This window comes from Cupressus sempervirens, chromosome 3 (genome assembly GCF_028749045.1).
Source record: "Cupressus sempervirens isolate cs-2001-9-10 chromosome 3, ASM2874904v1, whole genome shotgun sequence".
NCBI classification, from domain to species: domain Eukaryota; kingdom Viridiplantae; phylum Streptophyta; class Pinopsida; order Cupressales; family Cupressaceae; genus Cupressus; species Cupressus sempervirens.
Genome location: NC_143120.1, coordinates 46,915,801 through 46,933,175, shown reverse-complemented (window position 1 = coordinate 46,933,175; position 17,375 = coordinate 46,915,801). Strand labels below are relative to the sequence as shown.

At 34.3% G+C, this 17,375-nt stretch overlaps 1 protein-coding gene across 2 annotated transcripts in view; it reads left to right on the top strand.

Annotated features, from left to right (window-relative positions):
* Window positions 1–2,573: 2,573 nt before the first annotated feature.
* Window positions 2,574–17,375, top strand: part of LOC149564727 (MADS-box transcription factor 23-like) — a 155,032-nt gene continuing 140,230 nt past the window's right edge. For both annotated transcript variants that reach the window (XM_089818279.1, XM_089818278.1), the window contains exon 1: window positions 2,574–2,796. In XM_089818279.1, coding sequence (XP_089674405.1) covers window positions 2,615–2,796 — 182 coding nt within the window. In that variant the 5' untranslated portion in view covers window positions 2,574–2,614. The remainder of the gene's footprint in view (window positions 2,797–17,375) is intronic.

The following is a 17,375-nucleotide window of genomic DNA, read 5'->3' as shown; positions in this document are numbered from 1 at the left end:
TTGGTTTAATAAGGAATGCAAGAGGGCTAGGAGAAACCTAAAGGAGTCAAATAAAACTAACCTTGACATTAAGGCCTACAAACAGATCCTAAAGAAGAAAAAAATTGATTTTATGTTCACAAGGAGAGAGGAGCTAATTTTCTTGGGCAAAAATAACTCCAAATGTTTTTGGAAAGAACTCCAACCAAGGAGAAAACAAACTGAAAATAATATTATTGCCACCCGATGGTTTGAATATGCTAAGAAACTTTATGAACAAGAGGGTGGAGTGGGACAACCACCTTTGGTCAACAATGATACAAATTTTTTCATTGTGCAAGAGATAGAGACAGGGATTAAGAAGTTAGGTGGAGGTAAAGCAAAATACCTTGTTGCGCTCCAAACAAAATATCTGAAGTGGGGTATGAAAACTCTTGCACCGCACATCACTGAAATTTTCAACAAAATCTGCGAAGAAGGGTTTCTGAAAGATTGGACAATCAACCTTGCAATACCACTTTTTAAGAGTGGTGATGTTAACAATCCCTCCAACTGCATAACTATAATGATCAATCCCCTCTTTGCTAAATTTTTTGGTAGCATGATAGAAACTAGGATCAACAAATGGGCAGGAAAAAATCATAAACGTGCTAAAGGGCAAGCTGGTTTTAGGCCAAAGCACTCAACAGTGGATCACTGTGTCACTTTGAGACACATTATTGAAAAAGAGTGAGAGAAAAAGGAAGAGGTTTTTTGTTGCTTTGTTGACTTTAAAAAGGCTTTTGACACCGTCTCGAGAGACAAGCTTTGGTTCAGGATGGAAGAATTGGAGATTCCTATGCATCTCAGAGCTGCTGTTCATAGGATGTACGAAGAGGTGAAAGTCAAAATCAGAACTTTGGATGACATTTCAGAATATTTTAAGAGCGATATCGGGGTTAAACAGGGCTGCCCTTTATCTCCTACTTTGTTTGGTTTATATATTGACAAATTGGAAGAGTGGTTAAACATGCAAAAGGGTGAAGGCATTTAGCTAGGTGAATTTGTTATAAAGCTGCTCCTATATGCGAACGATCTCATTTTAATTGCCAAATCTGCCTGTGGTTTGCAAGATCATCTATCTTCTCTTGAGCGCTTTTGCGGTATGGTGGAGATGTAGGTCAATATCAGCAAGACTAAGGTTATGATTTTCTCTAATAATAAAAAACAACATCAACATGAATTTTATTACAATGGAAGTGTTCTTGAAGAAGTTGCGTAGTATAAATACCTTGGCATCGATTTCAACAAAAAACTAAGTTGGTCTAGCTGCAAGTATAAAAGGATATTAGGTGGGTGGAAGACTTTTTATGCTCTTCAGAATAGGTGTCGTGAAGCGGAGTTGTGGGATTGGAAAACTATTCAAACCTTGTTCGATTTTCTTGTGCTGCTAGTTGTTTTTTACGGGTGTGAATTATGGGCCAGCAACACTACTATAGCACAATGGAAACAAATCGAAAGAATCCAAAAGCGCTTGATCACAAGCAAGTTTAAAATTAAAAACAATGTTCCATATGATATCATGCTAAGTGAAATGGGGGCTGCTCTTATTGAGGCACTTGCTATGGTTCGCCTTCTAAGCTGTTTAAAAATAATCGAAAAAATGGAAGAGGATAGATGGCCTAAAGTTGTCTTTAGTGACACACTATGTAAGTGAAAAATGACATGGATGCAACAAAACATCAAATAGATGAGTAAATGGAATATTCAATTCAATATGTGCCTCACAAATAATAAAGAAATAAAGGTCTTTGTTATGGAAAAATTCTATAAGAGAAATCGGAGAAGCGAGATCGAGAGGAAGAAACTATATTATATAAAGGAGTTCAACCCCACTTGTGATCAACTCTAAAAAACATACATAGGAGTCAACATTTCTTAGAGGGCTAAAATTCTTATTGCTCAGTTGAGAACCAACTCTCACCAACTTTGTTGTGAGATTGGGCGTTGGAAGAGGCCAAAGGAGGCTTGGGAAGAGAGAATTTGCAGATTCTACAATTCTGGAAAAATGAAAACTGAACAACACTTTATTTTAGAATGTGAGGCCTACAAGAGTAGCAGAGATAAATTTGCAAATACTATATGTGACAGTTCTTGGCATAACCTATTCAACGAAGAGTACATTGAGCAATTGGGTGGACTCATCATCAACCTACACAAGAAGTGAACAGTGCTACTTAAGTCTGCTTGAATTATCTTGCTGTCCCATAGGCTATTTTTAGCCTTGTAGACGTTAAAATTTTACCTATCTATCTATCTATCACTCGGCAATTTTCGCTTTTTCACTTGCACTCTGGGTATAGCCGCATCAATGTCGTGACGCAGCTCGCGTTGATAAGTTTTTTCACCGTTTCCGCAATTCGAAAAATACAAAGCGTACCACCGGCGGCGTTTTCCAAAGAAAGTAAACACAAAATATGGGGAAACTTGAATGGGGAGAGAAAAAGGACATAACACGTCAAACCGTTGGGACAGCAGGCTTATTTGTTACGCCCGTAATGTACGTGACACGTGACAATGCTCATTGAAATTGTGATTTGAGTGGTGGGGGAGGTGTTCATGTTTTCTGTGGCTGTTTTGGCGCTCTGCAAATAGAATGGCGAGGGGAAAGGTGAATCTGCAGAGGATAGAAAACCCTCTGAATCGCAGGGTTACGTTCTCAAAACGCAAAACGGGATTGTTGAAGAAGGCCGCCGAACTCTCTCTTCTCTGCGAGGCTGAAGTTGGGCTCATCGTTTTCTCGCCCTCCGGGAAGCCCTACCAGTTTTCTAGACCCAGGTATGCAATTTCCAATTTCCCTTTGAATTGTAGTGTCTAAGCAAGGAAAGGAAGCTGTTTTATTTTGAGTGTTTCAGATTTTGTTGAGCCAAATCATGGAATTCTTGCAAACAAGTAGTTACAGAAAAAGTCGAATGAAGTCCAACACAAAGAGCCAGAGAATAATGTATTTAGGGCTTTTTTAGATAAATCGTTGGTCCTCATGGTTAATGCATTGCAGTTTTCATTCACAGAAACATGCCTTCTGTTTATTCACTATCATCACAATGATTGATCTATCTTGAAACCTTATAATATAAAGACATTCAATGACTAGCATTTCATAGATATTTTAAAATACAATTGATTAGAAAATAAGGAAAAAAGGAGACATAACATTTGATCATGAGCATGTTAACACGCACGGAATGAAGCATGAAGCTATAGTGTCATGAATTCAAGATGGCATGAAGCTAGAAGAGTGGATATAGCTGAAACTAGAAAGCATGGTAGCATGGAGCCAATGTAGAGTGAAGCTATGAAAAGCATGAAGCTATCATTCTAATCATACCATTGAGAGACATTAATAGTACTACATATACTCCTATCTTCCACCAAGTTTCTAAGCTAGGGATTGTTATTGTTCACATACATGTCCAATAAGTAAGGTTTAGTTGAGGTATTTATACCTATTTTTTTTCTCTAATTTGCTGAATTTTAGATTGTTGAGATTAGCAAAGGCTATCCATGGTGTTCTGAAAACAATAGACAACATATCATTGCATCTCTAATGAAGGATCATTCGAGACAACAAATGTTTTTAGCTTTTCATTGCCATGGATTTAGTAAAAGCTCCGAGCAAATTATCGCACACCGATAAAATCCTTCGTGGAAGTCATCTTAGGATATTTCCAGGTCATCCAGACAAACAATCCGACAAAGCCTATGCCATTTGCTAAAGTGCCAAACTCGCAACACAAACTACTTTTAAACCAATACAAACTACTTTTAAACCAATACTTTAAATTTAGGTGGAAATTGTAGAGGCTTTAACAGCGTTCACTTTTTTCTGAAAAAGATCTTGATCTTGGAAAGTTGTACTCCCTTGTCGTTTATTTTGGTACTCTTTATCCTGGAGGGACCAATGCTAATTGTTAAGCTTAAGGAATGCAATGCATATCCAAGTAGACTCGACTGTTCTTTAAAGAGATAACTTTATTTCAAAAGCAAAGTTGGTTTCCGACATGGTTCATCCATCCAATTAAATTGCCAAAAGTCATACAATGTTGTTATAAAGAACCATAGGCTAGAGAAAAAGAAAGGTTCGTTGCACCTCGGTGTCGTTTCGACAAGCTCCTTTTCACTCGATAAATAAATAGCTATATTAGGGTATCAAGCTCAAAATTGTGAGCTAAGAAACCTTGGTTGATAATGAGGTTCAAAGTTTAGTTGATTTATCAACGAGACATAGAATAAGGGAAGAAATATTTATCTTTATGTAGAAAATAATAATGTTCTTAAATTGGCCGAAAAGTTAAAAAGAGATTTTCAAGCCTATTTTCTTAAAGGTATTTTTTCCTAAGAGAAAATTAAGGTGAAGTGTAAATGGAGGGCCTCGCTAGTAATGAGGGAGCCACCTTAACTACATAAAAACACATGTATAAGGTAGTATCAAAGCTGAAATTTAAGCACTCAAATACATATTGTTTTAAGGAATAGTTTTTTTTTCAAATAGCATTCAAGAGACAAACAAGGAACATGAGAAACATGAGAAAGGTCTCTCAAAGTCAAAATTATCGAACTTCTAGAATTTTGGTAAACATGTCACTATAACCAAGTAAGTGCTCAAAGGTCATTCTTTGTAGCAGTAAAACTTGTAATGTAATTTTCAAATTTAGTTACTCAAATTTGCTACTTCCCAGTCCAAACCTTATTGATTTTTTTTGTCAAATTCGGTAATTCCATTAGGTGAATTCAGCCTTTAGCTAGGTTGAAATATAAAATAATGAGGGGTATGAACATTTTCCAGCTTTTGTAGCTCAATGGTTGATATATAGGCGATAGAATGTTAGCTCCCATTAATTTAGATGAATCTTGGAAAAGAGTAATAAACCCAATAATCATCCTCTCACTCAAAGCATAATTGAGATAAAAATACTATAAAATTTTGCCTTCCCTATTAGAGTTTAGTGCCCTAACATAGTATTTAATTGTATATATATATATATGATCTTTATACAAGATAAATTAGGGCTAAAAATTATGAACATCTAATTATGATCAATAGAGATACTATTATGTAAAGCATGAGGGAAAATAGAGATACTATTGTGTAAAGCATGAGGGAAAATGGGAAACTTTTGATAGTACCAATTCCTATGCATTATTTAGTGAGAAGAAAACTCTTTATCAAAATATCGTATCCAAAAAATGGTTATTCAAATGTAAGAAGGGGAGATCACAACTTCTACATAACATGTAAAAAAATCACTTCTCAAATGTGATAGTGGATATTCTTGACCTACTATAAAAAAATAATGGTCACCTAATAGGTTATTATTGAGAGAGTTGTATATATGTGTTTTTCATTATTGAAGGGAAGAAAAGATTGGACTAGGCACAAATTACCAGCCACCAAATTCACTTATTAATAATGAGATTTTTTGCGAGTCAAAAGTTTTATACATCTTCATACTTATTCAATTTCATAGCATGTATCGAGGAATAACAAGGACTCACACATATCCAATTAATTGAAGATATTCATATATGGTTATTGTGCCCAATTTCAATTGAAAATAGTCTTAACTAAGTTGTTGACTTGGGTTCAGGGCTAGATTTGGGTTCAAGTTTGGGTGATTTTTTTTCCCTGTTTGGATTTGTGGGTGGGTTCATGAGTGTGTGTGTGTGTAAGAGAAACATGCATAATTGCAAAACCAAGTCATTTCATACGATGAATATATGTTGCTTTATCATTGATCAATGACAAATGTCAAATATAAACATTAAATACTCTTCCATTAATCTATGTTTAATATTGTAAAGAAAATCGTACATTGAATTACTAAATTAGAAAATTAAATTTCAAAACATAGACTAGATCATTAAATAGTAAAGTTTGAAACATAATGATAAATATTTCAATGGCAAATGTTTAATAATTTATCAACGATCAATAATCATAGTACCAACCACCCTTCAAGGGTCAAATGGGTCATCAAAAAATGAAGGATCAATGGCTTCATCCCCACCTGCAACTATATTTAGATCCTCATCATTGGAACCCAAACCAGTTCCCCTATTACCAAATGCTGCCATATGCTCCTCCTCAACATCTAGCAAGGTAATTCTAGCTAGATTGTGGGCGGTCATATCCAAGTCACTGGACTCGGGTAATACATCCCGTAAATTCTCAGGGCACTTCTTGTATTATGGATCTGTGTGTGCCAAGAGACGCCAGTTATTGTGAATATATACCAAGTCCTCTATTTTCTTGAAACCCAACCAATTACGCTTCACTGAGTGGATAAGGGAATATGTACTCCAATTCCACTCAGCAACACAAGAGCTCACAACCTAGAGAGACAACCAATAAAATTTAGATAAATTAGAAATTGTAAAGGTAATATAATAGGAATTGAAGAGTGTTGGTTCTACAAGCTAAGTGGTTATAAAAAAAGGGAAAATAACTTAAAACTTGTGACATGATCTTAATGGTAAGAGGTTGGAGGTACATATAATCTTGCCTATGTAGATACCACCATCCAATTACATCCATTCTACTTTGGTCATTGATTGCATCATGGTCTGCATTTTTTTCTGAGGCAAAGTTTGTAAATTCTCTCCTGACATTCAATGTCATCTTAGAATCAATGAAGACTCTACTCAATGCCTTATTATACCCACTAGCAGCCTCAGGATCTCTCCATGGTGGAATTCTACTAGGAATAGCAAGTATTTCACCGCTAAAATACCTATGCTTTGTAGCGAGTGATAATCCAACCAAGGCGCAGACTGAAGACAATAGACCACAAAAAATAGGCAGCATTGGGCAGGGATAAACGGACTTAAAGCCCCTTGGCACATCAATGACAAGGTTGGAGACGAAGAAGTTTCCAGAAGAAAAAAACCAAATTTTTTGTAACAAAAAAATCATATTTACCCCTGGTAAAATTACCACTAGCCAATCAGAAAATACAAATTATTGTAACTTCAAAATTAATTAAAAGATATACTATTTTTTAACTTTAGAATCTCATATGGTTTGATTGTGAAAAATATTAATTATGCCAGTGAAAACATTAATTCCCCTGCCTATGCTAATAATGAAGGGAGTTGGGTAAATATTTATCCAAATAAATATTATTTTAATATACATTGTTACCAAGGATATAATGGTAACCTTTAAGACACCAAATATTTTATTACACCAACATAAAGAAACAGCTATGGATATCAAATATATAACGATGTAAATAATCTTTCTTTAGTTTGAATTCATCTTACATATCTTTCATACAATTATTTCCTATTTAACGGATCACATAACATAAAGTAGGTAAACACTTCAAAATTAATATGGAAAGCATGAATAGATAAAATAAAGACAACCCAAATGAAATAAAAATAAATTAAAATGATATATGGACTTATAAATTCAATGTAAAGCATCCATAGATATTACAACATGCACCCTACTATTGATCTGAAACATCTACTAACGAAATAATGATAGGTTTCGGAGACAAACAAAAAAAAGCTTCAACTACACACTGAAATTGTGTCAAATAGATTTCTATACGGAATGAAAGTGTACCAATTTTTTTTTTCCTTGCAGTGGATAAATAAAGAAGATTGATCTCCATCCCCTCGAAAGAAGTAATTTTTTATTAGATTCCCAATGATAGCTTTGATTGACTCCCCCAAAAGCAATTTTTATTGAAGTTGATAGTTTTCTTTCAATTACAAATGGTCAGGGAAATGGATTAAATGTGGCATACTTATGTAATTAGTATGCATAAGAAGCAACGAATGTATTCATCAGAACATCTCCAGAAGAGTTCATTATGGTTGAGAAGTAAATTTGCAGTCATGGCCTCAAATAAGTAATTATAGTGAAATGTAATAGAAATATGAAACAAAATATTCATGAATATTTTAAGCAGCCACAAAATAGTACCCTGCACAACAATCAACCACGAACTTTCCGCAAGCAACCTTGCAAGCCAAAAAGAGTTTGGCCAGGATTCTTCGTATGTGAGTTCCTAGTTTGAAAAGCATTAATTTTCCTACCCGTTATATGAATAATTGTTTGTAGTTAGAAATTTTTTTGCCTAGATTTGCCTAAAAATATACTAATGTAAATGCATATACAAAAAGCGAATAGCACACCTGCAAACTGCCAACCATCATTATTTCTGACAAAGTCGAAACCATTGGAACGCTACCTGAAAGTAAAACAAAAGTCATGACATAAATCGTGTAGAAAGCATTATGAAAAATCTTGTCAAAGATGTAGGTGAGGCAGACTGTGCAAGGGTTGGTGAGGAAATGTATGCAACCTACTAAAGCAAGATTTGCGTTTAAAAGCACCCAAACCAAGCCCTCTGGAAACTTCCTCTGCAAGAAGACGACATCATTTTCTGACCAGATATCTGTAAATATGTAGTACGTTCAGAAGACATGTACATCCATTTATGTGAATCACTGGGAAAACATTTCTTCAATGGGACGGCAACGGCTACCCAGCCAGTTCGTTCGACATGGCTGGGTATGCCCCCATTCAGCCATGTATCTTACCGTACTTTAAAAAATAATAGACAACATATCATTGCATCTTTAATGAAGGATCATTCGAGACAACAAATGTTTTTAGCTTTTCATTATCATGGATTTAGTAAAAGCTGCGAGCCAATTATCACACACCGATAAAATCCTTCGTGGAAGTCATCTTAGGATATGTCTAAGTCATCCAGACAAACAATCCGACAAAGCCTATGTCATTTGCTAGTGCCAAACTCGCAACACAAACTACTTTTAAACCAGTACTTTAAATTTAGGTGGAAATTGTAGAGGCTTTAACAGCGTTCACTGTTTTCCGAAAAAGATTTTGATCTTGGAAAGTTGTACTCCGTTGTCTTTTATTTTGGTACTCTTTATCCTGGAGGGACCAATGGTAATTGTTAAGCATAAGGAATGCAATGTATATCCAAGTAGGCTCAACTGTTCTTTAAAGAGATAACTTTATTTCAAAAGCAAAGTAGGTTTCCGACATGGTTCATCCATCCAATTAAATTGCCAAAAGTCACAATGTTCTTATAAAGAGCGAAAGGCTACAGGGAAAGAAAGGTTCGTTGCACCTCGATGTCGTTTCGACAAGCTCCTTTTCACTCGATAAATAAATAGCTATATTTAGGGTATCAAGCTCAAAACTGTGAGCTAAGTAACCTTGGTGGATAATGAGGTTCAAAGTTTAGTTGATTTATCGACGAGGCATGGAATAAGGAAAGAAATATTTATTTTTATGTTGAAAATGAGAATTTTTTTAAATTGGTCGAGAAGTTTAAAAGAGATTTTCAAGCCTACTTTCTTACAGGTACTTTTTACTAAGAGAAAATTAAGGTGAAGTGTAAACGGAGGGCCTTGCTAGTAATGAGGGAGCCACCTTAACAACATAAAAACACATGTATAAGGTAGTATTGGAGCTGAAATTTAAGCACTCAAATACTTATTGTCTTAAGGAATAGATTTTTTTTTCAAATCGCATATTGTCTTAAGGAATAGTTTTTTTTTTCAAATAGCATTCAAGAGACAAACAAGGAACATGAGAAACATGAGAAAGGTCTCTCAAAATTATCGAACTTCTAGAATTTTGGCAAACATGTCACTATAACCAAGTAAGTGCTCAAAGGTCATTCTTTGTAGCAGTAAAACTTGTATTTCTAAATGTAATTTTCAAATTTAGTTACTCAAATTTGCTACTTCCCAGTCCAAACCTTATTGATTTTTTTTGTCAAATTCTGTAATTCCATTAGGTGAATTCAGCCTTTAGCTAGGTTGAAATATAAAATAATGAGGGGTATGAACATTTTCCAGCTTTTGTAGCTCAATAGTTGATATATAGGCGACATAACGTTAGCTCACATTAATTTAGATGTATTTTGGAAAAGAGTAATAAACCCAATAATCATCCGCTCACTCAAAGCATAATTGAGAGAAAAATACTAAATTTTTTTGCCTTCCCTATTAGAGTCTAGTGCCCTAACATAGTATTTAAATGTACATATATATGATCTCTTTATACAAGATAAATTAGGGCTAAAAAATATGAACATCTAATTATGATCAATAGAGATACTATTCTGTAAAGCATGAGGGAAAATAGGAAACTTTTGATAGTACCAATTCCTATGCATTATTTAGTGAGAAGAAAACTCTTTATCAAAATATCATATCCAAAAAATGGTTACTCAAAGGTAAGAAGGGGAGATCACAACTTCTACATAACATGTAAAGAAATCACTTCTCAAATGTGATAGTGGATATTCTTGACCTACTATAAAAAAATAATGGTCACCTAATAGGTTATTATTGAGAGAGTTGTATATATGTGTTTTTCGTTATTGAAGGGAAGAAAAGATTGGACTAGGCACAGATTACCAGCCACCAAATCCACTTATAAATAATGAAATTTGTTGTGAGTCAAAAGTTTTATATGTCTTCATACTTATTCAATTTCATAGCACGTATCGGGGAATAACAAGGACTCACACATATCCATTTAATTGAAGATATTCATAAATTGTTATTGTGCCCAATTTAAATTTATAAAGCGTAGGTATTTTAGCTGTGAAATAATTGTTATTCCTAGTAGAATTCCACCATGGAGAGATCTTGAGGCTGCTAATGGGTATAAGATTGCATTGAGCAGAGTCTTCATTGATCCTGAGATGACATTGAATGTCAGAAGACAGTTTACAAGCTTTGTCTCAAGAAAAAATGCAGACCATGATGTAATCAATGACCAAAGTAGAATGGATGTACTTGGATGGTGGTATCTACATAGGCAAGATTATATGTACCTCCAACCTCTTACCATTAAGATCATGTCACAATTTTAAAGGTTTTTTGCCCTTTTTTATAACCACTTAGCTTGTAGAATCAACACTCTTCAATTCCTATTAAATTACCATTACAATTTACAATTTCTAATTTATCTAAATTTTATTGGTTGTCTCTCTAGGTTGTGAGCTCTTGTGTTACTGAGTGGAATTGGAGTGCATACTCCCTTATCCGCTCAGTGAAATGTAACTGGTTGGGTTCCAAGAAAGTAGAGGACTTGGTATATATTCACAATAGTTGGTGTCTCTTGGCATGCACAGATCCATAATACAAGAAGTGCCCTGAGAATTTGCGGGATGTATTACCCGAGTCTGGTGACTTGGATATGAACGTCCAATGTCTAGCTAGAATTACCTTACTAGATGTTGAGGAGGAGGAGCATATGGCAGCATTTGGTGCTAGGGGAACCAGTTTGGGTTCCAATGATGAGGATTTAAATATAGTTGTAGGTGGGGATGAAGCCATTGATCCTTCATTTTTTGATGACCCATTTGACCCTTGAAGGGCAGTTGGTACTATGATTATTGATCATTGATAAATTATTAAACATTTGTCATTGACATATTTATCATTATGTTTCAAACTTTACTATTTGATAATGTAGTCTATGTTTTGAAATTTTATTTTCTAATTTAGTAATTCAATGTACAATTTTCTTTACAATCATGAACACAGATTAATGAAAGAGTATTTAACATTTATATTTGACATTTGTCATTGATCAATGATCAAGCAACATATATTCATCGTATGAAATGACTTGGTTTTGCAATTATGCATGTTTCTCTTACACACACACACACACACACACACACACACACACACACACACACTCATGAACCCACCCACAAATCCAAATAGGAAAAAACAATTACCCGAACTCGAACCCGAATCCAGCCTTGAACTTGAATCAACAACTTAGTTAAAACTATTTTCAATTGAAATTGGGCACAATAACCATATATGAATATCTTCAATTAATTGGATATGTGTGAGTCCTTGTTATTCCTTGATACATGCTATGAAACTGAATAAGTATGAAGACATAAAAAACTTTTGACTCACAAGAAATCTTGTTATTAATAAGTGGATTTGGTGGCTGGTAATTTGTGCCTAGTCCAATCTTTTCTTCCCTTCAATAACAAAAAACACATACATACAACTCTCTCAATAATAACCTATTAGGTGACCATTATTTTTTTATAGTAGGTCAAGAATATCCACTATCACATTTGAGAAGTGATTTCTTTACATGTTATGTAGAAGTTGTGATCTCCCTTTCTTACGTTTGAATAACCATTTTTTGGATATGATATTTTGATAAAGAGTTTTCTTCTCATTAAATAATGCATAGGAATTGGTACTATCAAAAGTTTCCTATTTTCCCTCATGCTTTACAGAATAGTATCTCTATTGATCATAATTAGATGTTCATAATTTTTAGCCCTAATTTATCTTGTATAAAGATCATATATATATGTACATTTAAATACTATGCTAGGGCATTAAACTCAAATAGGGAAGGCAAAATTTAATAGGTGAAATACTTATGATGAGATTAGTGAATTCTAAAACTTAATCCACCCAACCCCTCCAATCATCATTTATAACCATTGTCTTTACCTTTTGAGCCCTTGTTTTATTGGATTGCTTCTATACACTCCGTTGGTTGTTAATAACCATTTGTGACAATACATCTTTCACCCTCACAAGTCGTCTAAGGATGATTGTGTGTGAAACAAATTGACTTTTATCAACCTATTACCATTTTAATTGTAAGTTAATAACACATTTTAAATATGTAAACAACAAACAAAACATTCTATTCAAGTTACATAAAGTATGACACAAAATGATAAATGAAACGAAATAAAGTTTAAAATTTACCTTCAATAAATCCAAGTGGGAAAAAGTTCTTAAAATTGCTTGTAACGTATGATGGTTTGTCACAAATAATTTGATCTCCTCACCCTCATACACTTTTTTCACCCATTCAATTTGGGTGCCAATTGCTTTCATCATTAAGTTCAAGGAGTGGGTAGTGCATGGTGTCTAGAAGATATTATCATATTGTGCTTCTACCAAACCACCTGCAACTCTACAAACTTTAGCATTGTTCGTTATTACTTGGACAATATTGTCAATTCCCATGGACTCTATGGATTCAATGAGAATCTATGCAATAAAATTTGCATCCTTTACTTCCCCTTCACAATCAACTGCCTTCAAAAATATTGGGCCCCCTTGGGGGAGATAAAAAACACATTTATTAATAGATGGTTTTTGCAATCTTTCCATCCATCAGAGACAATACTCACCCCTTTTCTAGACCCAATAATCTGTTATTAGTTTGAGGAGGGTTTCTACATTCTTTCTCTCACTATGCAATAAGGTGGTTCTCACTTTTTCATATCCAGGGCCTCAGTAACCATGAGGTGCTTCATTCATTGCTTCCACCATCTCTCTTCAATATCTTACTAGATTGAATGGAAGACCATTCACATAGAGGCAACTCGCAACCTCTACATCAATGCAATTTCTCTGAATTCATTTTGAAATGCCCTATCTAATGGGCCTCTCTTGTTGGTGGTGGTTTGGGGTGTTTCTACTACTTCTTCATCCATGTAAGGGGTAGATAGGAACGGATGTTGTCTAGTGGTTGTTTGAGAGGGTAGTTTTGGTGGTTTGTGCTGTGATCTTTTTTGTTTCCCCTGTAACACTAACTTATTAGCATCTTGTTATTCTTTTAACATGGTTGCTATTTGAGCAGCCCACGAACCCTTCTTATCTCCTTCCAAGCCCTCACACATGTTGATCCCTTTACCCCCACGGGCTATTAAATGATGTTTAACTTGGTAATAGGAGCTTCTATATTGGGTTTTGCAAAAATCACATTTACATATAACGACCCCCCCCGGCCCTTCCCTCTCTCTCTCTCTAGCACATTAGTTAATCCTTGTTTCACACTTTTGCAAAGGAGAACTGTTTTCAAGTTTTAATCTTTGGGATCCCTCCCTACCCATGAAACTCTAATTACTCATTCTTACAATCTATAACAAAAATAAAATAAAATATTTTAAAACTTATATAAAAAATTGATAAATTTTAGATCAATAAAAAAACTTAAATAAAACAATCAAAGAAGCAAAAGGAAGGATCAAATGCATAGCTAGAACACTCAACACTGATTATTGGAAGGATTTGAGACTCCTCAAACAATCTCTACAACCTTCTCCTCAAACTTGTGAAATGGGTACACCAAATTGAGAGAGCAAAATGAGAAGGCAAATGAGAGATTAGATGAGTGAATTTTTTTTTATTGGGCTCATTTTAGGGTTGTAAAAAAAGACTGTTAAAAGTTGCATTGTCTTAAGTGTTAGTTTTCTTTAACTTTATGGACTCCATTTTCATTGGTCCACACAAGGACTTAGTGGGTCCACCTAGATCCTCGATGGATCCGGTGAGGGTCTAGATTTCGGACTTGGAGTCCCCATAGTTTGAAATCTGGACCTGCAACAAATCCGTGCTCGAATTCAAGCCTAAACTTGGGCCTCAAGATTCAAACCCTATATCTCAGAGTTATAATAATCATTATAGGAGAGTACATAATGTATTTACCATGGGACTTGTTAAGAAATACAAGTTAATATTACTAAAGAATTATGCCCTAATGCTATGCAACTAATTAATAAAAATGGTAGTTATATAGTCCAATATTCAACCTTTACTTGCATGCAAAGAGGTAAATTTGATGATTTTCCCACCAAATTGCTTTAATATGTTGAAGGTAGAATCATGCTAACTAATATATGAAGGCAAGTAGTAGAAGTGAACAAAAGATGTTTAGAAAGGACAAAAGTAGTAATCTCTTTTACTTTTCTCCTTGTATATTATTCTTGTCAATCCAATTTTGATGCATTAAATCTTAAGGTAATCATGGCCAAATACCCCATGAAGTCTTGTGACATATAAGTGCCATTTGATAGCAAACATAATGCGAAGGCTAATTTGAAGCTAGGTACATGGTTCACCAATTTTTCTCATTTGGAAAACTCTTGGTTGGATGATGACTTTGAGGCTAGAAGGAGGGATTGGAGTAGGTTGAACCTCTGGAAAATTGCTTCTTTTGGATTTAAAGTATGGGATATAGAGGTATTAAGAATGATGAATGCGACTTAATAGATAGATTGTTTACTCTAATGGAGCTCAGTTGTAACCTCTGGGATCGGTAGATTAAGATATTGAAGAATTATACTTATATAGATCAAAAAATTGTCACAGTTCCAGAAAAGGACACAAAAATTCTTGAAAGTAAAAAGACATGAAAGAGCAAGAAGATAATCTCATACAAAACTTTGACATCTCTAGGCTAAGCCAAGGACACAAAAACTTTGACCCATGTGATAGTTTTTGATTAAAGAAAGAAAGTGTTGAATGCATTTAAAACCTTCTCATAGAATAAAAGTCTAGAGAAAAGGTACCAAAAATGAGCCAAACACAAGACAACAACAAAATATCAACAATAAAAATAGAGGAACACGCCCTGGACACTTATAGATGTTTTAGAAAACTTTTATTATTTTATATTAGTTAATCATTTAGATTACAAACCTATTAAGAACTCTATTAATTGGCATAGTGTCTCTATGCTCGTCGAGGAGTCTTGTGCATGAGACAAGAAGAGAACTAGAGGCCAACCCAAAATTAGTCATAAACTTCTTTGAATAACACTGTTAACCAAGGATTTAGATGCACCATTTAACATAACCTAGAACACGTTAGCATGAGGGTTCATCTTTGTGAGTCCATCAAAGTTGTTCTCCATAGTAGTACAACTAACTGCCACAATTGGCCTCAATTTTTCATGAGCTTTGGATATGTCATCCTCTGATGTCCTAGTTCTTGGTTCAAGTCCCTCTCTTTAATCTTTGGCCTCTTTGGCTAGCTCCTAGTCCCATGTTATTGTTGAAACATATCAGACACAACAAAATAAAAATATTTTTATGTCATATTACTAATAGGATTTAACCATGTATTTTATGAGTTAAACTCATTTTCCCATGGGTGAATGAGTTTGACTCAAAAGCTACACAATTAAATTTTGATAGCAATATCCCAATTTGACTTGTTAAAAATATCTCCTACTTATAAATATTTCTATTGCTGACGATAGTGATTATGAAGAGCCTCTTGAATGGGGGAAGGGTTTAACATAGACTTATGGTGATGGTCTATCAAAGAATGCAAAAGCCTTAAATACAAATAATAAAAAAGTACGAAAAGAGCTTTTAATAGAGGATCTCATTGAAGGATGTTAAACCTAACCTTCACCCCAATAGGTAACTCATAATCCCTTTGTTAGTGGTTCTTTTGGATTGCTACAAGGAGTTTATTCTACTCAATCACTTACTTCACCACCGAATCTTAATCAAAGCTCATCACTAAGAAGATTTTCATATCTTTGTCCTTGTTCTAAGTCAATAATTCAAGGAGTTACCCCTACTTCCCTTTATTGATCAGATCAATCTTTAACAAGGAAGAGATGAGTGGTCTTGTGTATAGATCTGACTATGATGTGGTTGGAAAACTCTAAAATAAAGTTCCAGGAACAAAGAAACGTAAAACCACCTCAAACCTTTTGGAAGATATTGATATAGGAAACTTTGGGTTTTCATTTTAACTAACCATTAATGTGAAAAGAAGCCTATTAAATTTGTACAAATGACTTCACTATATAAAAGTTATATGTCAGGACCCATAGGAATGAAGATTTACATAATTTCAAAGTCACAGCTTTAAGATTAACTTGCAAATTGTATAAAGATTAAAAGATGAACAAGATATAAGAAAAATATAATCAAGCAATATGTAAAAACATTGATTGCATGTTCACCACAAACCATTAGCCAATTGTGGCTATCTTTTGATTCCATTGAAACTACACTAGAAAGAAATAGTAAATGAACTACAAAAGTACATGTCACTTAAGAAACCAACAAAAGGATGGGGCTAAGAGGGCTATTGAAAATGGATACAAATATATAACCAAGGTTAGAAAAATATATGATAATATGGTTACTTTGAAGAAAGAAATTAATGCAGAAAATTCAAATTTAAAGATAGAAGATTTAATTTGGCAGCAAGCTTACCATGATACCTAAGAAATCTTGATGTTGAAAGTGGATAATTCATTGATAATACATCACTGTTAATATTAATGACATCAAATGACTAGTATAGAAAAATATCGATAATGAGAAAGATATTCAGCTTGTTGGCTTCACATTGTTGTGTGATTAGGGTTCCCTAGTTGAATGCGGAGATCTCTTAATGGTTGTATTTGGGGTGTGATTATGAGGTGCTTATGAGTCATTAGTGTCAAGGTGAGTGGTAGTTTGGGTGTGGTTTCATCTATGAAGTGTTGTGGGGTATTGTATCTTTGTAAGGTTTAGGGTTTGTATAACTTCTTACAAATTATT